Source organism: Pelecanus crispus, chromosome 4 (assembly GCF_030463565.1).
Source record: "Pelecanus crispus isolate bPelCri1 chromosome 4, bPelCri1.pri, whole genome shotgun sequence".
Taxonomy (NCBI): Eukaryota; Metazoa; Chordata; class Aves; order Pelecaniformes; family Pelecanidae; genus Pelecanus; species Pelecanus crispus.
Genome location: NC_134646.1, coordinates 86,109,895 through 86,135,733, shown reverse-complemented (window position 1 = coordinate 86,135,733; position 25,839 = coordinate 86,109,895). Strand labels below are relative to the sequence as shown.

At 47.2% G+C, this 25,839-nt stretch overlaps 1 protein-coding gene across 4 annotated transcripts in view; it reads right to left on the bottom strand.

Moving 5' to 3' along the window:
- EXOC6B (exocyst complex component 6B) overlaps positions 1-25,839 on the bottom strand; it is a 312,903-nt gene that overhangs the window by 78,979 nt on the left and 208,085 nt on the right. For all 4 annotated transcript variants that reach the window (XM_075709031.1, XM_075709030.1, XM_075709033.1 and 1 more), the window contains one exon: positions 6,182-6,323. In XM_075709031.1, the coding sequence (XP_075565146.1) occupies positions 6,182-6,323 (142 nt within the window). The remainder of the gene's footprint in view (positions 1-6,181; positions 6,324-25,839) is intronic.

Sequence of the window (25,839 nt, the reverse complement as noted above, 5' to 3'; positions counted from 1 at the left end):
AGTAAAGCGTTATCGAGCGCTATGATGAGCCGCAATTTGGGCAAGAGAAGTCACCAGGGACGCTGAAAGAGGAAGAGTATCCGACCATGCTGCAGGGAAGGAAAGCAGCCTTGCCATGCAGCAGAGCATCCCCAGAGTGAGCTGTGGAGCAGATCTCTGCGAGGATTCGTCTTGGACCTCCCGGCAGCGGGAGGCAGAGGAACGGCAGGCCCAGCCCGCGGTGAAGGAGCAGTGCCGCGGCGAGTGCCCCAGGGCACGGCAGGCGCCGGAGCCAGCACGGGGAGGAGATGGCCAATGTTCCCAGTGAGGCTTGGCTCTGAAACAAAGGTTGGAAACCCCTGGCTTAGAGGACACTGCCTTCAGGCACTGCAAGGCAGGTGGCAAACCAACCCACTACCTGGTGTGCCTCCTCCCTGCTCTTCCCATCAGCTGCTTCTGCCACCCATGTGCCATCATCGGCCACCGTCAGCCCAGCCTGCAAATTCCTGCAACTCCCATATTGCAGCGTAAGGACTTCCTACCAACCACCCGAACCACAGCCATGGTCCTTTCACACCACCACAACCCAGGACACACACGACGTAGCTTTGTCCATCATGGGCTACCAAAGGTCCCTTGCCTGGCTCTCGGCGTGGGTGAGGAGCTCACACATACGCAGTTACCACCAACTCAGCCAGCACAGAACCACCACCAGCTGCAGTAACATGACCCTATGTATGAGCACTATGTCTCAGGAGGATCTGCAGCTTTAATTTCTTTTAAACATATGTCTTTTCTTTTTAACGATACATCTGAGTGGCACAGAGGGGCACATGACTGAGGCTGTGAGCCACTAATATAATAAAAAGCTATCAGGTATTGCAGGATCTGAAGAATCACAGAACCGTAGAGTCATTTAGGTTGGAAAAGATCCTTAAGATCAAGTCGAACCGTAAACCTAACACTACCAGGTCCACCACTAAACCATGTCCCTAAGCGCCACATCTCCACGTCTTTTAAATACCTCCAGGGATGGGGACTCCCCCACCTCTCTGGGCAGCCTGGTCCAACGCTTGGCCGCTCTTTCCATGAAGAAATTTTTCCTAATATCCAATCTAAACCTCCCCTGGTGCAACTTGAGCCCATTTCCTCTCATCCTATCGCTTGTTCCTTGGGAGAAGAGCCCGACCCCCCTCCCTGCCCCCTCCTGCCAGGAGCTGCAGAGCGATCAGGTCTCCCCTCAGCCTCCTCTTCTCCAGGCTGAACACCCCCAGCTCCCTCAGCCGCTCCCCACCAGCCCTGTGCTCCAGACCCTGCCCCAGCTCCGCTGCCCTTCTCTGGATGTGCTCCAGCACCCCAATGTCCTTCTTGGAGTGAGGGGCCCAAAACTGGGCACAGGATTCAAGGTGCATCGAGAGATCAGCATCGGTGGCGTGGAGATTTCTCTCCTGTTGCGATCTGCTCAAACCTTTCCCTCTGTTCATTGCAACATTCCCTTTTCTCCCCCAAAAGATGAGCTTTTGCTGGTGCGTTGCAGCAGGATGGATCCCAGCAAAGCACACAGTGCCATAACCTAAAATCAGGGAGGCTGTCCTCAAAACGGCCGTGCTCACCTCCAGCTCCGCACACGCTAATTGCCGATGGGCTGCAGGCTGGAAGAACATCAGGCAGCCGTCTGCATGGTGCAAACAGCCCGCGCTCGAGGGACAGGACTCCCCCGGCGTGGTGGGCAAACCCCGGCGTCTTACACAAATCACGGGATTTCCGCGTGAGAAAGTCCTCGGAGCCAGACAACGCAGCCAAGAAGGAGGTGGCGAACGGCTGCGCCGGGACCCGTATCGGTGCATTTTGGCACGCTCGGGTGTTGGGCTGGAGGATTCCTCAAGCCAGGGGAGACATCTGTGTTTCTTATTGATGGCCCCCAAGAGTGGGCTGAACAAAAATTGGGAGTTTAATGAAATTTTAAATATAATTTTTACGGCTCTTTTAATTTCTCATAAAGCAGCAGTTAAAAGACTTTAGAGATTATGGAACTGCTTATTTTATGATCTAAGTATTGTAAAAACAATCTGCCTCAACCACTGCTGGAACCGGTTACGTAGATGGGAAACACTTTTGTAGGAGCGAGAGCAGCCCCCTTTCTTTTTGCTTTTTTGGTCGCAATCTCCAAATTTGGGTTGTTACATTTGATTCCCATTACCTCCGAGGTATAGGAGATATGGGGAAAAAAAATTATATACATCAGCACCAGGAGGTCCAAAAAAGAGCAGAGCAGGGAACTGGGTTACAAGGCACATAGCAATTACAAAAAGCACATTGCACGTACTGTTAAATCTTGGGTTACAGACGTATTCTGGAAGACAGCAAACTCATTTTAAAAAGCAAACACCTATTCTGAAAAAAGCATCACCTCCTCTATTTACGGGTTCACAGAAATATTTGTGTTAGGTTTTTTTTCTTCCCGCTCCAGAGTTGTTTTTTTTTTTTTTCCCCTCAAGTTGGCTCGTTGGGCTGGAGCCAGAACTCACTCCTAAATTGAGACATAATTAGACATGTCCTACTGTGTCTTTCTGGGCAATTCATTTAACCTCTATGCCTTATTTCACTTCAGGTTTAAAAAGGAGGTGAGAGAATCTCTCTTGACTGCATAAAAAAAGAGCTATGCAAAGCCAAGCAATAAGAGCAAGAGTTACAACTAATACCTGGCCAGCAACAGATGCTTTAAAAATGACTTTTGCCCTTCCCTGGACGTCAGCTGTGCCATCCACGCACACACATCATTGCAAATCTGCACCGAAAGACTTTCAAACCTCTAACACACATCTTGGGCAACAGCTTTTTGCTGTAGGAAAAAAAGAGGACATCCACCTCTCCGTGCAGGACCGGTGCCTTAGGTCTCCTCGAGGGCTTCGTCCAGCTGGAGGCTCCAGCACCATGGGCTCACCAGGGGGATAACGCCACCGGAAAATAGCTCACATTTTTCCCAAGTTTCTCTCATCACAGGCGACCTACTAGGATTTTCACAACCTTGCAGCTCCACTCTTTCTTGCCTCTTTCACACCAAAAATCCTGCTGACGTATATGGGATTATTCATAAAACTAAGACATGCAAGATTTGGCTCTTAATGTTTATTTAATTTACTACTTCTCCCCAGTCTTCCAAAAGCTTTCTTTTTCAAGGTCATAAAATTAATAAACTGTATATTCAGTGCTTTGAACATGCAAAACAAGCACGTTTCTGCAGAGGGGGGAATTTATGGTGCAGGCAAGGGGTCCCATCATGACCTCGTGCTTCTCTTGAGCACCAGCCGGGCGTGCATGCGCCTGGTGCCAAACCTCAGTCTGATGCAATGGTTCATGCAGCCATTCCCTTTTTATGCTGATGGGATAGCAAGTTATTTATAAATCAGGAAATATTTTACGAACCCGCAAGTCTGGAGAATTAATTTACCGGTGTCTTGTTTTAAGCCTAAGCCATCATCTTTTCCACCTCTACAATTGTTATCTGTTGGGTACATAAACACCTTTTCTTGTAATGTGCATTACATCTACTCCAATATAGAGCAAATTATCTGCACCACCTTCAAACCATGCTTAATATACGACCAAGTCCTTTCATTAATTTGCCTCACCACCCTCTTAACCAGCTTATACCTTTGGCATTCACAAGAGACTTAAACAAAAGCCTAATAAACTCCGGGGATCGAAACTCCGAAGGCCCGTTCCCACATCACAGAACTCACTGGAAGTGCTCCAAACAGCCGTAAAATCCTATTTTAATACGATAAGTACAAGATAAAGCTGCTAAACTAGGTAAGGCTTGGGTGTCTGGGGAGAGGAAGAGGGCTGAAGGCAGAGACATGAAGTCGATTACGCAGCTGGTATAAAAAGGGTGCTGAGATTCGCACCTGTGCTTTCAGGTAAAAGATTAAAAAAAAAAAAATCCTAACAAAACCCTTGCAAATTGAAACATATTTTCTGAATATACCAGTTCGCTCTCAGGATTGGCTTTTCTTGAAATGAAAATCTTGATGCACCGCTTCTCAAAAATAGAACTACAATTATTATCCCCGGTGTCAGCAAAGCCACCAGCCAAACCCGCGAGAACGACGGAACGCATTTTCGCTGCCGAAAAGGAAGAAAAAGACTTTGTCTGGATTTACCGTTCGAGGGGCTGACAGTGATGGATAGGAAGGTTACAGCACCGGCATCTGTCTCCATTCCCCTGCCCGAGACGGCATCTCGGGCCGGGGCTGGGGGGAGCGGGTCGCCTGCCCCGCTGCTCAGGTTGGCGTCACCTGCTCTCGAATGTCTGAGTGCTCCTGGTTTTGTCTCGCCAAACAATTGGAATTTAAGGAATCGTGCTTTTAAACCTGATATTAAATGTCATCTGTTTTACTTAGCATCGGGGGCTTTTAGGGAAGAGATGCTGCTTAGTGACCCACACTACCGATGGGGCGGAAAACTGCAGGGTTACAAGTCTGCAGCCAAAAGAAAAAGAAGGAAACTATTATTCATGACAAATGCTTCCTATTATTCTCAGCAACATCGCCTGTCCCTCTGCAGACACCGACTGGGAACACAGCTGCTACCGGTGCAGCCCCGACGTGCTGATGGGACACAAATTTGACAGCAAGAATTTAGGGCTGAAGGTGTTTCTGAAAGAAAAATAAGGCATTGCTTGCATTACGACATATGATATAGCTGCAAATTTTGGATATGATTCGCTAAACAGGGATCCTTCTCCCAGGCTGCTCAGCTGAGTGCTGGAAATTACCAAAAGGACATGAAAAAATTAAAATATGCTCCCTACAAACAGCAAAAATGTTACTGGGTGATCTTTCTCAGAAATAAATTTAATCTCACTATTGATCATAGAATCATAGAATCGTTTAGGTTGGAAAAGACCTTGAAGATCATCCAGTCCAACCATTAACCTAACATTGCCAAGTCCACACTAAACCCATTAAGGGTGCAGCTGAACTAAAACATGATCAGCAAAACGTTTTATAAAGGGCAGAAGAGCATCTTTTGACGGTGCTAAGTGCCAGATGATGATGAAACCAACACAACTGATTTCGTTGAGTTATCAGAGCCAGGAAAAGCAAACTCACGGCTATTTAGGCTCCGCCACCACCCGCACTGAGGCCAGGACTATTTTGCTGTGGGGTTTAATGGGAGCCACATCGGGCCAAAGAGCATTTCAGAACACTCTGCAGTAAACAGGTTTATCGTGCTCTAAACAAGATACATCCCGATTCTCCACATCAACTGAGAAAGCCAAAAAGGTGGGTATTGGGGGAAAAAAACTTCCCCAAGATACTTTATGAAAGACTTCCTAAACTATTTATCAACACTATCAAGCTCTGCGTTTTCCATAGCCACGGTGGCTAATCCATCCCAATAATAATCCCAATAATAAATCCATCCCCGCTCGCAAGGGAAAGAGGTTCCTGTGCAGAAGTGTGTTCACCCTGCTCTAGCTTAATTATAAAAATAGAAAGAAAAAAAAGAGCTTTTTGTCAGCTTTGTGCTATATTTTTTTAACCCTTCTGTTGAGCAGGATAACAAGCAACTTGAGGGAAACCTTAGGATTTCAGAGCTAATTCAGGTGTAAGCTGGATGAACTGAAATGAGCAGGGTTGAGAGCGAAGCCGTGGTGCTGGCACCACAGTGCTCCACGCAAGCCTCCGAACAGATGTAGTTATTTTGTCACAAGACATCTCCTTTCCATAAGAGTGACTTTGCAAAAAGGGTTTGCTTTGAGAAAAAATTCCCTGCAGCAGATAGAGAAGACAAACAGCTGAGGTCAGGAGAGGAGCAGAACTTCTTAAGAACATAAGCCAGTTATTGTTTTCAGAAACAGTCATAAGTAAACTGATTTTTGTTAGCCCTCCGCATGTTTTACCCACTCTAATCCCTCCTATTTTTAAAATACTCCATCTCAAAAAGCAGGGATGCTCTGGAAAGCGTCAAAGCAACATTAAAGGGAAAAAGGAAGAGTAAAGCTTTGATCTCTCAGAATTTGCTGGGCTGCTTCTGTCCTGAAGATATTGCCAAGCGTCATCCTGGACAGCCCCAGCGAGCTCTGCAGGCGTTCCCCCCTCCCAAATACTTGGCATCACTAAAAGCCCTGGCTTGGGTCCCGACATACAAACGGGCAAAGGGAGACCCGGAAAACAAGATGATTTTTGCGTCTTACGTTCACACTCCTCCACGTCCAGGTTGAACTGCTGCAAGGCGCCCAGCGTCAGCTGCCGCACTTCGGCTTCCAGCAGCAGCTGCATCAGCGAGGTGGAGAGGTGTTTGCACGCCGACATGCAAGCCGTCTGCGCCACCTTCCCCTGCAAGAGAAAAGGGAGACTTATTAAGGCCATCGAGCGCAAAACTCTTTAGAATTTAGGACTTCTTTAGACCAGGACTCGCCAGTCCACCCTCTTTAATGTCTCCCATGTGCTATGGACCTTCACGTAGTGCTCAATCTCGCAACCACCGTCTTTCAAGGGAATCACCTTTCAGGACTCCCCATCGCTACTAGCAGGGTTAGACCTCGTCAGGTGCAGAGTGCCTGGGAGCAGCTCAAATCCAGGAAAACCTTGGGATGTTTAGAACCCTAAGCATCTCTCAGTATCGCGTCCTAACGTGGGCAAAACAACATACCGTATTTTATTCGACATCCTACATAAGATTGCCTGAAGTAACCTTGTTGACAGGTTGAAATAGTGCCGACGACAATTCCAAACTCCAGCCTACAACTAAACCAGTCTATATATGTTCCAAGATAGGAATTTCAAAATCCCCTTCCAAGAGCAGAGGCTCATAGTTCAAGGTTTAGCCTTGGCTACCGGGAGCAGAGAGCTGGGGCCGCACCACTGCGACAACGGTGTCTCTAACACGTTGACGCTCTTCAGCCCACTTCCACCAGCATGCGGCACCTTCCAGAAGCCAACGGGGACCGAGGAGAAGGAAATATCAAGGCAAGGAGGTGACTGAAGAAGTCAGTTGTGCTTACATGGATAGCATTGCTCCCCAGGGATGGGTGGTGGGGAATGACCTCAGGTGCCTGGATGCATCCTGCACCAGCTTGTACCACGGGGAACATGGTTATCAACACTTGCCTCCTCCCAAGCCATCCCTAACTACGATGTTAATTGGTGATTAAACAGGGCGTCTATGGGGGGGAGGCTGCGGCCGAGGCTGCCACGCAGAGACAAACGACTTAAATCCCTTGAAATGCTCGTATCTATAACGAAAGCTTGACCAGTTATGAGTTTCCGCTATTAAGGAAATTGAGAACAGTGTCGGTAAATATTTATTTTTAACACATTTTCTCTGAGCCACTGCAGTTATGTTTCACTTTTGAGGAACAATTGAGATCTCAAGCTATAAATTGTGTGAACAGTTCATAGCAAGAGGAGTTACCCTAGATAAGCCTTCCATTTTCTGATCGGGAAACAATTGCAAGGCAGGAGAAGAGCAATCACAACAGATGACTTAATGAGCATGCTTAAATTTTTGAACTGTTGAATTTGAAACAGCTGATTTTCAAATTATGGGTGAAGCCCCTGCATTGACAGACTTGAGCTGTCAGGTAGGAAGCCTAGGATGCCTCTGAGGACTTAGGATGTTCAAAGAAGAGTAGTATTAAGGAAAGGGATGATGGGGGTGGGGGTAAGGATGGGCTGTGGAACAGGAGAAAGGGAGATGGGTGCTCAGAAAGCTCCATCTCCCACTGAAGGCCATGAGCAGGTCACCTAGCTTGAGTACGCATGCCCTGACCCGGCTAGAGCACCAGCTACCAGGAGAGCCACTGTGAGAAGAGAAGGAAGCTGATGAGCACGGACGTGAAGAACAGATCCTCCATAAAGACCTACAGATTCTTGATCCTCTTGAGATGCCACGAGGGGACAGAGGAAGAGAAGACCGTTCCAAGAACACCACAGATGCTCTTCCTCGTAGGAGCCCGGTCCTCCCGAGGACCAGGCTCAGGAGCAAGCAGGGAGTACACTCTGCATTTCGCCAAGTGCTTCAGAAAATCTAAGTTGACTGACCAGAAGCATGAAAGGAAAACTAAAGCACCCATAAGGCCATTAAACAAACTCAGACCATCTCACACACGGTGCTTCTAAAGCTAAGGTTTCTTCTATTCTTATGGAATTTATTTTGCATCACAGCAGCAAGTCTCACAGGTTACAGGTGCCACACTCCCAGTGAACTAAAACCAAGCATCTTGTAGGGGCACTGAAGAGGCAGGAGCATTTTTTTTTTTCAACCTATCCAAATTTCTCCCTCATTTCCAAATGCTCAAAAGATTTCCCTCATTCCTCAAGTATTGCTGTGTGCCATCCAAAATTTGCGAGAGATGAGGTTTGGGTAGATAAGATTTGGCAGATATCGGCTCTGCAACATATATTAAACCTACAAAAATGGGGGAATCCTTTGGCACAAGAGCGCAGACTCACACAAACCCAGTGGCCAGCACTGCACAGAATGATCCTGCTGTCCACGTGTGTAACCCCATGATAATATTTCTGGATAATGGTGCTACCATGAAAACAGCTTCAGGAGGAGATTATGTTTTCAAATGCACACAAAAGACTTGAACATGCTTTCTTGAAAACAAGGAGTGGCTTAGGGGAGATCTCAGATTTTTACAAGCACTTTACAAATTGTATTTAAACCGGGATGAAAGCGAGGGGTTTATGCAGTGTTTCAAGCGAAGTATCACACGTTTCATTACCGCAGCACGGACAGATGAGCAAATGTTTGATGCATGTGCTGGGAAGTGTTCTTACCAGCTTTGCAAAATTGTTTTGGATCTTCAGGCCATATTCATCTTCAGCAGGAGGGAAAAAAATCATTTTTTATATAAAAAAAAAAGAGCAGACCTTTGCATTACGGGGCACGGTACTTCATCTCCGCTGTTCACTGCCGTTCCCAGGCTCCAGGAGCGTTCATTACTCACCTCCAAACACCTTCACTAAAATTAAGATGAAGCATGGCAACCATAAAGTTTAGCGGAGCCCCAGCTTTGGGGTTTTTGTGGGGTTTTTTTTTTTTTTTTTGCTTTTCATCATTTATTTGTGCCCCTCTGACACATTTGGTTATTTAAAACACCGCTCGTGCCATTTCCTCATCCCCAACCACGGCGGGAAGCACGCTGCTACCCGACTGTGATTTTTCTTCATTACTTCCAACAGACAACTTGAGTTTTCGCTATGACCAAGTAGTTTTGATGTGTTATTGAGCAGAAAACCCAGATGGAAGCAGGGGATGAGAAAGCAAAGCTCTGCAGCCATGCCCTGGGACCCCCACCCATGCTGGTCATGGGGGACAGGGCTCCTTACCCTTCTTGGAAGCGCATGAGAACATCCCAACGAGTAGCTCCTGCTTGCATATCAGCAGGAGTTTGGCACAGAGGGTTGCAACCTTTAGAGAAGCCTTGGAGACACCCAACCCCAGGTGAAGTCAAAAGGAAAAACCCCCAGGAAGGTTTTCTGCCCCGCTGACAAAAATTTAAGAGGAACAACCTTCTTGCACACCAAGCAAGTGTCAGATCAGCACGCGTGGAGGTACCTAAAGGGTTACCTATGCCTACAACCACAGCAAACATGCCTGCCCCGGTACACGCATTCCTCCGGCCAGCCAGACTTGCCCGAATAAAGAGTGAATGACAAGCGACACCAGGAGGGCGTGAAGAAGAGCAAATAATTGAGATGAAATGTCAAGTTAATAAGCCGAACGCGAGGAAGACGGGATGGAAAAAGTAATTTAATCATCAGGGCTTGACAGCACAACAACTCTGCTGAGCCTTCACCATGAAAGCGGCGCATAAGTGGTACTTTAGGACATTCTTTGCGAGCATTTTCTACTGCGGCTCGTTGCAGAGATGGTAAAGGGGATCCAATCGACAAGCCCAGGAGCAGCTTCTGGCTCAGCCTTTCTTCCTCCTCCTCCCTCTTTCACATGGAATTTGGCTAGGCCCAAAACTTTTTTCAGCTGCAAATGTGCACTGCATCTTTCAAAACCCTGAAGCTGAATCTTCTCATGCCAGCTAAGAACCTGACCTTTTATTTCCATTATTCTTAAGGTTTAAACACCTAAAACCCATTCTGCTTTAAAAAAGACTTGGTTTTTCGTTTTAGATTTAACATACAAATTCCTGACAGTTTAGATCCAAAATTACTGGATGAAAGACAAAAGTATATACAGGTATTTTTGTCTGCCTTTTAAGCACTGATCTATTTTTCCTTATATTTACTATTAGAGGCCTTGGAGATGCCACAGGGCTTTAAATCATTGAGCTATATGTCTGGCTAGAGAAAAGAAGGTACCACCAGGGATGACCAGTATCCCACTCCCTGGGCACCAAGATTTAAAACCCTTCTGGAATTTATGTTTTGCAGTCTTATAAATAAGACTGAACCTAGCCTTATAAATAAGACTGAACCTGGCCCTCTCCCGCCCCACACCTACACGCAGTGCAACAGATGCCCACTTACAGCAGCTCCCTGTAAGATCACCAGTGGCTTATGAACATCAATTTCAGGCTATTTCCCCAGAAACGCAGCGCAATATCTGCTTGATAAGCAGCTGTTGTTGACAAGAGAAAAGCCAGTGCCAGGACACTGATATATCACCGCTAATAAGCTGCTGCTGCAAGTGAAGGCGGCTGCTTGTATTCGCACGTGGGATGGTTTGGGCTGCACGCTGGCAGATCTCATCCTCATACCACAACGCGCCCATCTCGGTTCTTGGCATTTATTTATCATTGAGGTTGACTTCATAGCGTCTTGGTTGGTTTTTTTTTTTTCCTCCCTGGTTCGTTTTTCAGCCTTCCTGCAGTGCTGGGAGGAAGAGCCCCCGCTCACCCCGGGGTGCCCGCCCGGCACACCGACACGCTGAGCCGAACCCGTGATGGACGTGTTTTTCACCAGCCTCACCCCCCTCCCGAAATCATTAACTGCACCACCCACGGCAGCAGTGTCGGGACATGCGCCTTGGCATGGAGATTGAGCTGGATGCCTCCAAGATGTCATCCCTAGACATCGCTGCTCCTAGAAAACCCCGTGGTGCAGAGGAGCCGCTGTGCTCAGCTGGGGTGGCTCAGACCTTGTGCTAATTACCCTGATGATTTTTGCGAGCGCGTGGCGGAACCGGTGGCCCTCCCAAAGGCTCTCCCTGTGCCAGCGCCCCGTGAAATCGCAGGGTTACGTCCTGCTCCCGCTCCCTGGCTCCAAACCAGCTCGGTCCCTGCCTGTGTTTCAGAAATGCTTTACCTGCCTGAACGCTGTGGTCCCTCCAGCTCAGGAGCAATTAATCTAAAATGCAAGATGAGATTTGGAGAGGAAGGCAAAGGAGGAGGAATGCAACCACAACCTGAGCTGTCTGCAGAGAAGGGGGAAAACAAACACCTTAAAGTCACCAATAGCTCGTTTACCAACTTGACAGAAAACTGAAAAGCTTAAAATCTCATGAAGCAATTCCAGGAACACCTCTATAGTATCAATTGCTTATTCAAGACCTTTGCAAACCTCATTAAAAATGGACTGGATTTGCATCAGGGAGAACGCGGGTCATGGGTGAAAGCTGACAGAGCTCAACGGCCAAGACGCCCAAGCACCTGCCCGACCACCAAGCTCCAGCTTGGTCCAATGTTTAGCGAAATAAAGCAATTCTGAGCATATTATCAGAGCAAAAAGCCACGGGTTTTTGTTTTGAGGGTCATACCAGCTTGTAACCATATTTCTGGCAACGCATCCCTCTGTCCATGGCCTTTGATGCAACCTCTTTGCAGTTGGGGTCTGCGGCTGAGGTTTCCATGACACCTCTCAAAATGATGCTGCTCTCCCTGTCCCACCAAGGCTTCCCCTGGGCACACAGGTAGGACATCTAGAGAGGTTCCTTATGGCCATGCCAACCAGTGAAAGGGCAGAGCCAAACCCATGAAGCTCTCCCAAAGATACAACCAAGGGGCACCTACTGGAGCGTATCTCCATGGGCTACTCCCCATGGACCCCACCAAGTCAATCACACTTCAGGAGATCAGCCACTAAATCATCTCTTTTCATCCGTATTTCATCCTTGGGCAGCAGACTGAAGCCTCTGGGTTCCTAGGAGGATGGGCAGCCATCATGGGGAAGCTCAGCACGGAGGCTGCGGAGCCGGCACCGCTCACGGTAGCGCATTTGTTCAAAAATAGCAAATATGTTAACAATTAGGGAAAGGAAATGCTGAAAGGCTGCCTTGTTAATTAAGGAACTTGCTATCAAAGGACTCATTAAAAGCTACTGAAACGGAATGGTTGTTAAAATAAATACCCATTAATCTTAACGCGCAATCAGGAATACGCTGCCGCTACCCACCTCGCGGTGGGGGGTGAGGGGGCTCCTCGGCACGCCCCTACCACCGCCAGAGCCGTGGTGGTGGCACGAGCTGGCACCGGCCACCGACCAGAGGGTCCCAGAAGAGACCCGAGCAGGTTGTCCCAGGGACCCCGTCCCACCAGCCTGCAGGAGCACCTTTGGCTTTGTCGAGGGGGAACCTGCCTGTGCCTCCTGCTTTTTGCTCGGCCAAAATTAGGGGCAATGTGGTCACTGAAATGCAAACAAAAGTCCTATTGTAGCACCGAGAATGCTTCCGCCAACTCACCAAAGATTTAATGCAGCATTTCCACGAAAAACAAAGCCTGACAGGCTTCAAATGTTCTCAGAGTTTCCAAATTCCTTTTTTTTTTTTTTTTTTTTTTTGCTACCAACAGAATTTCTTTTTAATTTGCAACAAACATTGGGATTGATGTGATTAAGTATATTTAGACATGCAAATCCATGGACTTCATACAACAGAAAAGTGGGCAAAAAAACTGGAATTCCTCAATATTAAATGTCCACTTTTCTATAAACACCACGAGTCATCCCAATAATTTCAACACTGAATTTGCTGACTTTTCCAATTCATAACACAATATTGGTGGACTATTTTGCAGAAGATGGAAACGTGATGCTATAATAACAAGCAATTGTTTGGCAGCATAAAACAAGAACAATCCCAGCAGACACCTTCTGCGCAGGCACGGATGAAGACTTCAGATCCTGCAGACCCCCAGGTGTGATCTCCTCCTTCCCCAGATGCCTCTGGACTGTCCTGGCTGCCAGCAGCACCGGAGCCCCAAATCTTACTAAACCATGGGCAAAATCAGTAAATCAGCTCTGCTAACTCTTAAGAGGAAAAATTCCTGGCTTGCCCACGCCAACCTGATTTGCCAGGTTCTTAACACCACCCTGATGCATCTTTTAATTCCGCTTTTTTTTAAAAAAAGCCAATTGTTCTGCAGTCACTGAAGATGGCAGAAAATGCCAAACCCTTACCCAGATACATTAACACTCCCCAAACGGTGAAAACAAATGTACAGTGAGTACTCTGCTGTTTTTAAGAGGTTTACTTAAGAAACAAACAAACCTCTTATTAATTGCCCAGAAATCCATTTTCAGTTTTGACAAAGTGGGTTTTGTGGGGGTTTTTAGTTGGGTTTTTGGTTGGGTTTGGGGTAGGGGGTTGGGGTTTTTTTTTATTTGTCTGTTTGGTTGGGGTTTTTTATTATTTAAAAAAACCCCTGTGGTTCTGCACCCAACATCTTGCAAATAAAAGTGAGTGTATCCAGGACAAGGAGGTCCAGGAGCAACGCATGAGAGCCCCAAGCAAAACGGGTGGTCAAGAAGAGGCATCCCTCTCCGCGTTGGCCAAGCCCGCGGGCTGGCGCAGCAATGCCCACCCTGAGCAGGGTGGTCTCCAAGGATGCCCCCTCTGAAGGTAGGAGCTCAGCTGGCATCAGTGACCACCTTGGCCGTACCAGCCTCTACGGGTGCATCTCTGACGGCGTGGAAAGGCAACGGCACAGGGAGTGTGGTCCAAAACCAAAGCTTGCACCTACAGACCCACAGGATGGGATCACATGGACCCAGTGGAGAGACAAGGGGCAGGGGAGTTTCCTAAATTGATGTCCCATTTTTAGTGGCCTCGGAGCACTGAGGAGTTTGATGGAAAGGTAGAGAAAACATCTGCCCCAGCGTTTAAAAGAGAGAAGATGCTGATCTGGAGAACTGCAGGATACCAACTAAACCAAGCCCAGATTAAGACGTGAGAAGGGAAGCAGCCATACGGAGTTAAAACACAACAGCATGAGCGTCAAATCACTGGGAACAATACAGATTAGCAAAAAGAAAAGTTAATTTTTCTGAAAAGTTTTATGTTTACTATAAAAGAAGAATCAATGCGGTGTCTTAGTCCAGGAGACAATTAGACTTGTTAAGTGCTGTACAGTCAGATAACACGGCACATCCCAGAAAATCAAAGAGTATTAGCTTCAGATTAGGTATCAAGAGAGCAACTCTTAATTAATTAATTCTATTTACTTGGCTTTTCAAGAACCCTTACTGAGAAGAAGAAATCACTTTTTCCTCCCCAAACTGTTTGCATTTGGAAAGAGGATGAGAGCAGACCGGTTCTGGTTTCCAGCAGGGAACATGTTGTGGGCTGAGCCCTGTCACTTTGCGCTAGACGTGACCTGCGTGGGACGCGAGAGGTGACTGATGTGTGAACATTAATAGCTCCTTATTGATTTCAGCCACTGTCAAGCTCTGTATTTGATCTCTGGCTCCATGAAGTCATCCCAGGAGCTACACACTGAAGCCAGTGTGTTGACTTACGGAGTTGGAAAAAGGCGACTGGCACCAAGCTACAAGTTGACATTCACGTGGTTTTGAAATTTGCCAAGGAAAAGAAGAAGAAACCTGCCAGCCAACATGAGAAGGTTGGCAATGAGCAATGCTTGCAGGCCAGGGCTCCTGAGCACAGAGCAATGCCTGTTGGGGAAAGGGATGCTCCCCAGCCTTGGACTCCCAAGATGATCCTCAGCATTGAACCCATGGGATGCTCCCCAGCCTTGGACCCCCATCAGGTCTTCATATTACTTGCCAGTTACAAGGTTAAAGGTTTCTTGATGCCCAAACTTATGAAAGGAGAGGCAACGACTGCACACGCATTTCTTTTGAGAAAGGCATTTCAGATGCAACGCGCAGCTGGGACCTACTGGAATGGTCAACGGCTTCGCCTTCATGTCAACAGCCTCCCTTCCAACAGCTACAAAATCCATCCTGCTACTCACGGCGAACGGGACAGGCATCTGTGCCCTGATTTACCAGGAATAAGAAGGGCCTCTTTCTCCCCAGGATCTGCCATGCCAGCAGTGACCCGATGAACGACAGTTTCTGGTTTAGGAATAGGGACCGATGCTGTGCGCAGGACAAGCTGCAGGCGTTGCTCCCCTTCCCTCTATACCCGATTACTTGGGCTGGGAGCAGGGCAGGCTGCAGTCACCTATGGAAGAAGCTTTGTTGCCATTAGCAAATAACCTGATTTAAACAGATTATCACCACCGAGGTACTGTCGCAGCCTTTTCTGAGTGAAACTGCAATTTTAGTCTTCTGATGACTTTGACCATCTCTATCATGCAATTGCTTGGTTCAAGACACAGCCTTCCACCACTGAAGTATCTCAGGTTCACCATAGTAAACCTACGAAGAGCAACACCTTAAAGCAGTGCCAACTAACATCATTTTGAGTGAAATTTGTCTCGTGCAAAGACCCACTCACCTGGGAAGCTGACGGCACCTGAAGAGTGAAAAGAGCAGTTGCTCCACCCAACCTGGAAGGCCACCATCCTCTGCCTGAAGCGGGGTGGCTTTCAAACTCACACGAAAGCTGAGCCCAAGCCCATGTTTAAGTGGCTGTCTTCCAGAGGTATTTAAAAAAACCGACGGGGTGTCATTTTCAGAAGTAAACATTTACCACTTATATTCTATTTTGAGCATTAAAGGGAAAACAGGCTGTCACAGATACGGCAGCAAGACAAACACATGGCAAAGCTGAACTCCCAACAGAAGCTTAGAGGCAACCAGACAAATAAAAAAAGGGGAAAAAAAAAGCAAATACAGCAATTATCCTCACCACACAAAAAATAAACCAGCCAGTTACGCCGACCACTGCAGCCCGATACAAAACCCCTCACATTTCAATAAAACAGGAAAAACCGTTAACATTTTGGCTGTGTCGAAGATGCCCAAGGACAACAGCTGGAGGCTATTTTGGCTGAAGCTGGTGGAAGACGCAAGGCTCTCATACAGAGCAGCACAGCAGAAATCACATCGGGGGTGACGGTCACAACCAGCTCCCACAGACAGATCTGAAAGTGCTTGGCTTTTTTTTTTTTTCTTTTTTAAAATAATGTTATTTCATTTGGCTTGAGTTATTTTGGTCTTTAACCAAACGACGTTTAATTTGTGGAGTAACCAGCTCCATGGCAAGGCTTTTCCTACATAGGCACCAAGAGGTCTTGGCACCATGAACTGCACCTACTTGCGTACAAGCAGGAGCGAATACACCCAACAGCAAAAGTGCAACTCAAGGATTTTGTAACCACATATAATCGTGGGATCCAGGATATAAGAGGATCCAGGATAAGAGCATGCACAGGAACACAAGATTTTTCCCTTGCTTTGACCGCCCTGTCAGAGTCAACAAGCGACATCTACTTTACTTTTTATTTTTTTAAAGTAAGAAAATAAATAAATAGAAGGAAGGGCAGGGGGTGGAGAAGGGAAGTACCTCGGGACGCAGCTGTTACAACTGAGCACGGGGCAGCTTCTTTGAAGCCTTATGGAGGCACACACAAACACTCAACCAAGCAGACGTCTTTTGTAGAAGCTCAGTAGTTTGCAGCAAAGCTGGGAAGCTGCTGGGGGTTTTTTTTGCATACACACATATGCGAAAAACCCCAAGGAAATAGAGGATTCCAAGATCTGCGTCTTTTTCCGTGCACACCATCCAAATGCATGGCAGGATATTTTTAATTAACCGCTTTTTAAAAGTCTGTAGCATGGAAACAGTTGTGTGCAGAGCCTGGCACACCCGAAATGAGCAGCGCCGGCGTTGGAGCATCCAGCTGCTGTCTGATCTCCTGAGACGCTTCAGAGATCTGTGCAAGGACCTTCACACTGGACACGGGTGGGAAAGCACTCCTGCCAGTCCAGGTTAGGTGTACGACAGCATTATGCTTTGAGAAACTCTCGGATTTATATGCTTTATCCTTGTTAGGCACTTGATTTAACTGTAGACGCTCTCATTAATCACGTAACCATCCGATCCCAACTCTCCCACCAGGCTGGAGGTTCAGCCCACGGCATCCAACTCCCGTTCCAAATCTGCTGCCTTCCGCCTTCTTTATGTGACACTCTTTTTTAAAAAAGATACAAACCGGCCCATCTACCTGCTCTCTAAATACTCCACGCTGTTACGAGCTGCGCTGCAAACGCCCGCGCCGCCTTCTCGCGCCGAGAAACGGCATCGCGAGACAGGGAGGAGCAGGGGCCAGGAGGGAAGCAGCTGCCAAAACCCACGCAAAACCCAAACTACACGGACAGAACACGTCGCAACAGCTCAAACCGCTTCTCCTTCCCCCGCCAGAAGGTATCTCCATGGTGGGACTCAACATCCTTGGCCCAGCAGCAGGAGGGAACCCCAAACCAAATTGCACCCTTGACCAAATTGTACAAACCAGGGGCTTTTGACTTGCCCCGGTGGCAGTTTGGCAGCCTCCCCGCTCCCAGCACTAAATATTAATTTTCGAACATTTAAATGCGTTTCAGAGCAAACGCTGCAAGCAGACACGAGCAGCAGACCGAGAGAGGCCAGCGCTACAGGTTCACTGCAACCCCAGGGAGAGGAGGGTGACCCGTTGTTGGCAGGGCTTGGACGTGGCACGGGCTCGAAGCTCCTCCATGTTCTGCTCCTCCCGTGCTCACCACTTGGGTCTCCCCAGAGACCATTCACCTCCGAAAAAGACACCAAGACCCAAGAGGTGTCAAGGAAAAAAACGTGGTGCTCCAACAGCGGAGGCACCTCAGCCTGCAAGGGGATGAAACCCATAATTAACCTGCATTTAACGACTCTCTATATGCACACAAGAAGCATGAAGCAACCCTAATTTTTCTCGGTCCTATTTGTGCCTCCTAATGTCAGGCGAGGCTCTCTCCTGGTTCCCGTGTCCATGGGCTGAGACTTTCCGAGTTACTTGACGCAAACCAGAGCCGTGGCCTGACCATGTTCGGAGCGCGCGGCTCCAAAACTGGAAACGAATGAGGAAAAAAAAAAAAAAAAAAAGACATATTTCATCCTCCTCTTTTGTGGCTTTTATTTTCTTTTGTATTCGCTTTGGGAATAACATTCTTTCCATTGGGAAGAGCCTGATTTTCCATTAAATACAAAGCAGCTGCCATTTTGGAAACAAAAAGTTGATTAAATACAGATTTTTTTTGTTTTTTTATTTTTTCCCTAATATACGAAGAGCTAGAACCACGCTTCTTTTTGCTGATTTATCAGGGCAAAGCATCTGCCAATTACGGCAGTAGGAAGACTTAAAAGAGAACGAACTGAATTGCTTCATCTTTGCTATATAATTTTATAATTATAATTTGATGTTAATAAAAGGGGAAAGATCTCAAGGCTTGGAGCACAGCACGCTGTACTTATCCTTGCGGCAGAGCCCTCCGGCACACTGACACAAAGGGTTTCTCACCCTTCGCACACACACGGATGCTCCAGATTCCCCATTTGCGCAGATTTCTGTTTGCCGAGATGCCGAAGGAAGGGTCAGCACGTTGCCGTGACGTACGGCTGCCTGTTGGAAACGCAACTAACACATGACTTAAGGCCCAGATGTTGAGCAGACTGGAAAAAAGGATGAACTCAAAACAACAACAACAAAAAAAAATCCACCCACTCCATTTCCACTCCGTGAGCCATCAACACCCAATTCGGGAGATATTTTTTTTTCCAAGCAGAGCAGATTACTGAGTGACCAACACAAGTGGCATATGAAACTTCAGCTCATTTTACATTTTTCCAGAAGCTAAATCATACATTAAATTCCCGTCTTCAATATTTAGATGTTATAGTTGAAAAACAGAGAGAAGAAAACGATGGATGGTGAAAGCTGTAGAAATTACTATTATCTTGTTTTTTAATTAACCCATCGGGCTGTCGTTATTTATTGCCTTTCAGGAAACACAATGACGAAAGATCACGGCGATCATGAGAAAGCCATAAGGATCTGCACTTTTAAATGCTTTGCTCTCTTTCTTGCTATTAAATCTTACCTAGGCTACAAGATCCATGGAGAACGTATCTCTGTGTAAAGGCACCGCTATGATGGTCACAAAGCGACGTGTCCTTAATTCAGCCACTTTGACCACACCAATAGCACTCAACCGTGCTCAGGCGGCTCTCAGCCCCGAATGCTGGGCACAAGTTCCCAACGCTTCTCCGTGCAACCTCAGTTCAAGTGATCTCTGCATGGGGACCCAAAGCACGGGTAGATGTGGCACTTGGGGACATGGTTTAGTCTAGTCTACCCTTGATTGGTTTAGAGTAGACTTGGTAGTGTAGGTTAACGGTTGGACTGGATGATCTTAAAGGTCTTTTCCAACCTAAACGATTCTATGATATTGCATTTGGAGGTTGGGCTCCTCTAGGGTAGGTGGGGCTCCTCCCGCGGGGAGGTTAAGCAAGATAGCTGGGGGCTTTGGAAGCAGATGTGGTGTTCACCGGTGTTCCTTTGCACGTTCCCAACTTAAGAGAAGCCTTGCAAGACTTCAGGTTGCCAGTGGATGAAATAAGAGGAAAGCATCTAATTGCAAAGTCTATCGCTGCGCTTAAATTTGCTAAAGGGATAAAAAAAAAAAGCCCATACTTCATCTTCTGCTAGGGTTTTTGGAAGGTATAGGCTGGGGCTGCAGTGCAGGAAGCAGCAGGCATGCTTGGATTCCTTACGCTGAGGAGGGATTTTCGGCTGCCAAATTCCCCGTACCGCACATCTGATTCTTTGGGTATGTACGTGCATGCAAAAGTAAGCATAAAGTAGCTTTATAAATCTAAGTTTGTAAAATAAATATCAAAGCCAAACATGCCAAGGTGACTACACAAAGGGAAGCGATACCTAGGGAAGCGTGCACACCCTGGTTTAAAGGATTTATGGGACTGGGCATTTTAGCTTCAATTAATTTTCAAAGTGCTGAAAGCAGACGAGAAACCATGTAATTACAAGATAACTTGGCTTACCCGGATTCGAGTTAACTAGCGCTCCTGGGTTAATCAGAGGTCAGCCTTCTCCCCAGCCAACAAAGCTAAATCCACTGTATTTGAATGCTTCGCTCCTTGCTTTAAAGCGACCATTAACTCTTGTTTCGACCCCTTAATTTTGGCAAGTATTTGGGATTTTGGAGACACTTGAGAAGACCAGGAAAGTAACGCACAGGCACCAGACCGCAGCGGGGCGGGCAGCACGGGACCACACAGCCGTGCACGCGTTTCATATGCCGCTCGTGCTGGTCACTCAGCAACCCGCTCCAGTCACCAGCCCATCTTCTCCCCACCAAGGCACCCTGGTTTTAAGGGCATTTTGCCCAACCTTCAGGGCAAGCTGGTACGAGCAACCCCTCAAGAGACCTCGGATCATCTCTAGAGAGCAGAGGAAGCCCCCCGAGGACCATACAGGGAGGATTTTGGATGCTGCTCATGTCCTGTCCATGTCTGCATTCCAGGCAACTCGCTTTTTTTTTTTATGTGCGTCTGTATCTACAACACCAAGAAACTTCCAGGACTAGCCACAACTACTTCCCACCGGACGTTTTAAACTCCGTTACAATTACGCCTTTGTCCTGCTATTTTGTGCAATCAGATTTTTATTTTTCAATCTCTTTTAGACAGACAGATTAGTGATTTATTTCCACCAATTAATACAAACTACCTAGAGAACAGAAAATTAGAGGGGTTAAAAGGAAAATTAGAACCCGTTGCAGTTAAAAACAAAACCGACTAAGAGCAGGCTAGCAAAGTCCCACCATATAAAGGGATTACTCCATCCCTGACCCTTTCCAGGGGACCTCCAGGTATTATTTTTCATTGATTTACCTTAATGAAACTAATGCACCCCTCTCCATAGGAAGCTGACTCCATAGCTGTCTAGGCACTGGATTCAATTAAAGAAATAAATACATCTGGCTTCTAAATGGTTGGAAGTCTGGAAAAGCCAGAGGCAATACCACTTTTTGCATCTGTCTCTCTTAGGGTACGCCCTAAGGACACCACGTAGGATGGTTGACATTCAACACCACTCCTGGAAACCCACGGCAGCAGGGGAATGCCCGAAGCATCCTGGCCTGCTCCCTGACGGCGCGGGCAGCTCCCGCAGCCCTGCCAGCAACCGAGCCATGGCTTTGATGGAAGCTGGCCTCAAATTGCTTTAACAAGGCTCTTTCTTTCCAGAAGCTGGCGCTGATTTGAGACCTCGATGTTGACTTAGAAACCCCCAGGTGCCCAGAGCCTGCAAATACTCAAGGCTTAGCTATGCTCAGTTTCCAGGAAAAGGGGTACACGCACCCAACCGCGGCGTGAAACATCAATACTACCGCGGCAGCTCAGCATTAAAACGAAGAGCAGGGGTTAAAGGCGAAAAAGCAGAAGCTGGGGTAGAGGCGATGCCTCCGCGATGGCCGCATCTCACACCGCACAACCGCGTTGAGCAGGGCTGCGCCGACAAAAAAACGAGGCGCGCTTTGCTCGCACGTGCCTTGGCTTGCAGGCATGGGAATAGAGGAAACAAGGTAGCTCGAGAGCACTTTGTTTGCGATCTATCTGGGGAAGTGCTGCAGATTTTTCTCCCGCACATGAAACAAGCAGAAATGACAACAATTAGAGGGGTTTGTTGAACCAGAAAGCAGGTCCGAAAGGTCTCCTTTGCTTTCTTTGTGCTAATTGCCCTAGTCCAAATAGGGAGAAAGTAAACATCAAGAACCCACACTATTTTCTGGATAAAATACTATTCTACCACTCTAGCTGGAGGGAAGGCTCAGAGGTCCAAGCCCCGGGTCGGAACACTTAGACCAGGGGGAACGTCAAGCTGAAATCCCCATGGGGGATTTGTCTGAACAAAATACAGGGAGTGAGGGGGGATTTTACAAAGATTTTTTTCTCTTTCAAGCAGAAGTTGAAGATCCCATCACGCTTTCCCTACTAACAGGCATTTCCCCTAATTCCCCGCACATTTAGGGATGCTTGGGGGATAAAAAGAGCCAGTTAAATGTGATGTGCTCTAAAAGCGACAATTTAGCAATGCTACTGCAACAGCAGGCTTGTGGGCGACCTGTCTGGAAGGAAACCCTTTCCCCTGGTCTCTTATTTATCCTATTGACTTAAACTTCTACTCAATCTTCTCCTTTCCTCCCTTCCAAGACTAAAGACCTTTTCTGGTTCAACTCACCCTCTAACATTTGAGGTGCGAGCAGAGCAGACTGAACGCGCACAACACGCAGCCTTGTACTCACCGACATTGTAGAGTGGACATCTACATCCCCCTACAGAGGACAACACAGGGAGTTTAAAGTCAAATGCAGAAGAGAGCAAAGCAACAGCGAGAAAGGCAGAGAGGTATACATCGGTCATCGCCCGTAGGTGCCTACAACCCACCAATGCTCCAACCAAGGCACCGGGTGCTCGGCAGTTGGCAGAGTATTAAAAAAGCAAAATATGGGCTCTTTGAACCTGGTCTAAGGAGGATGAAGAGGAAATCAAAGTACCACAAGACCAGTTTTATTGCTATTAAATACGCTCTGCGAGTCAACATGCCTCAGCTCTCCCACCTGTAAGATGGAGGTGATGGATGTCAAACCCTAGCGAGTGACAGCGGGGATCAGCTCAAGCAAAACTTGCTCAGCTCTTCCGAGGGCAAGGGGATGTTATCTATGCACAGACAGGACTCGTGCAAATCTAAAGAAGGTGCCTCTGGTGCTCATGTGATGTTTTCATGACGGTTATATTCCACTTGGGTCCCTCCCAACGCGGTCAAGGCTGTGGTTGGTGCAAAGTTCAAGGCATTTTACTTCTACGCACAGTGCCTCGCCTTTTAAAATATTACAGAGGGATTTGGCTTTTTAAATAAAAACATAGGTAATCGTTCTCTTTAAAAAGAAAATAAACACTTCCAAAGCTCTTTCTACCAAAGCGAGAGCTGCCAGGGCTGGCATATTTATTTGCAACGGGGAAGAGGTGCCAATATGGTGAATAAGGCAAAAAACGTTGCAGGCAGAGCGGCCGCAGGGTTCGCGCAGCTCCAGCTGAAATCTGTGCCTGCCATCTGGCAAAAATAAGCACAAAAGGAAAAAAAAAACCAACCCAAAAACCCCTTTGCAGAGAGTTCACGCTGAACCGCTCAAGACGGCAGGGAGGGTAGAGTTTGTTCAATCGCTGAAAGATTGCTTCCCCTTCCCGGGTCAGCATCACCTCTTGACCTGCCCTGATTACCTTCCAAAGGAGGTTATCAAGATACAAGACTAACAGAGGATTAAAGGAAACTTAAAATAAAAACAAAACACCCCCCCCTTCCCCCAACTCTGCTCCCCTCCCCCAAGAAAACATCCTTGCTTTGTTAACCTGACAGTTCACTGTAGGTGTTGACACAACCCTCCATCTTTGAGAAGCTTAATGTCAACAAATCAGTGTGTTTGGAGTAGCCCTGTCAATGCGATTTACATTAACTTGTCTAACAAGAAATAAAAACAACAATCAGCCATCAAAGACAAAAGGCTTTTTCAGTCATTCTTTTAAAAGTATTATGCTGGAAATGTTAATTTTTGAGGCCGTGGCCCTTTACATGCTGAAAACCAGAAACCACTTTTTTTTTTTTCTCTAAAGTACTTTTTTTTTTTAAGTTTTTTTTCTTTAAAAAAAAAAGTATTTTCTTTTAAAGGAGGCCCAAGCACCCCATGTTAATAAGCTCAGCAGCAGCAGTAACCGACTCTCCCTGGTTAACGCAGGAAGAGGGCAGCCTTGAAGCCAAATGTTAATTATGCTTTGATTTCCACTAGCGTGTTATTTGCTTTGAGACATTTTGGGCACTTAGCGGAGCATTTTCGAATTGTGGCTCTAAACCACCATGAAAATTTCATGCAGCAGTGGTATGCACCAAAACCCCGTTAACTTCACCATGAACTTCTCCTCCCCGCCGGCACACGCTGTACCCACCAGCATGCCCTTTGCAGCTGGAGGCTCGGCATCCCGAAGTAAAGCTGCAAAAAGCAAATCAATTCCAGGGATTCCTAATATCAAGTGGTTGCCACCATCTCCCACAATGTCTACTCTGACGCTCTAAAGGAAAAATTAGGGATTGCAAGTCCTGCTGGAACGCTAGAGAAAGTGGAGACTCTTCATGCCACTCCACAAGCCAGGACTAGCTTTGGTCTGGGTTAGTTTTTGTGCTTGAGCCGGGGGGTTGGACCAGCTGACCTGCTTGCCCAGAGAGATGGTCGATGCCCCATCCCTGGAAACATTCCAGGTCAGGTTGGAGGGGGCTCTGAGCACCCTGTTTGAGTTGAAGCTGTCCCTGCTCGTTGCAGGGGGGTTGGACTAGATGACCCTTAAAGGTCCCTTCCAACCCAAAGCATTCTATGATTCTACAACCTCCAAAGGTCCCTTCCAACCTCAACCCCTTCCGGGATTCACCCCAATAAATACAGGAAAAATTCAGCCTCATGTATCCAAAAAGGGAAACACAAAACCTAATGCCCAAACCTTGGCTTGGAGTCACCTTTTAGCTCGCTCAGCATCTCTGCTCCTCTTCACCCCCTCTCTGAAATGTTGACTTGAGTCAACCGGACCCTTCAAGGCCATTTGATCTGCCTTGCGGCGAGCTGGAGCCTTGACCCCAGAAAGGTTTCCTGCAGACGAGCAGCCCTGTCCAAGACAATGGGATTACTCACACCCGTCAAGTTAAGGAGCCGCCTGCATTTTTGCAGGCTCAGGACTTTCGGCTCCGTTCTATTACAGGACAGTGCTTTTTGCTGGTGTAATTTTAGCACAGTAACTGCCGACATGCCCAGGCTGAGTTTCTTTGATCAGCAGGTGAAGGGTTTTTTCGGTGTAATTACTGTCGTGACAAAAGGCAGGCGAGTAGCTCAGCTCCTGCCACTTAGTCATCTCCTGAGACTGCCACTCTTCTCCTAAAAAACTGCTGCAAGTTCAAATACTAGGAGAGCGCTTCTCACTTATTTTAAAATCATGTAAATTCAGTCAACGTGAAGGTACCTGCTCTGGAAGACAGGGGCATTTCCAAACCAGGAACGGACATGAGAACAGGAAGGGACGGTGTTGTGTGGAGGCCACTTCTAGGGACAAGAAGACGCTCTGCTCTCCAAGCATGGTGCAGAGTCATTTGCTTTTCCTTGTAAGCTACTGGCAGTGTGGAAATCCTATAGTTGATAGTTGGAACAGGCTGCAAACTCATTTCAAACCAGGCAGCTATTCCTCTTAGATCATAATGCTATGGTGCTAATCATTTTGGGCTGGATTCGGACCAGCAGTATAGAAACAGCGCTACCTTGCCACTAGCAATCCTGCAATATCCTCTTTTACTTATAATTCACCGTTTCTGGAGATAGTTCCTTCCCCTCTTGAACCCCTCTCACTCTTTCCTTTCACAAACGAAGCTCATCCCACATAATTGGTGCTTTCATAAACATCCCCGTCATTTTTCTGCATTGGTTTAGGCAGATGTGGGCTGCTACATGCCTTATCTCCTACATTTCATTTAGCAAAGTGCAGAAATTTTAATGGGTTTCTAAATAACCCACTGGAAAAAGGTCCTTGAACCCTACAAGAACAAACGAGCAGAGACACCAAGGGAGGCTGGGTGCCTTTTCGATTTACCCTCATTTTTTTCTGACTGGTTCTCAACCGCCGTTGCCTGCAGGATAC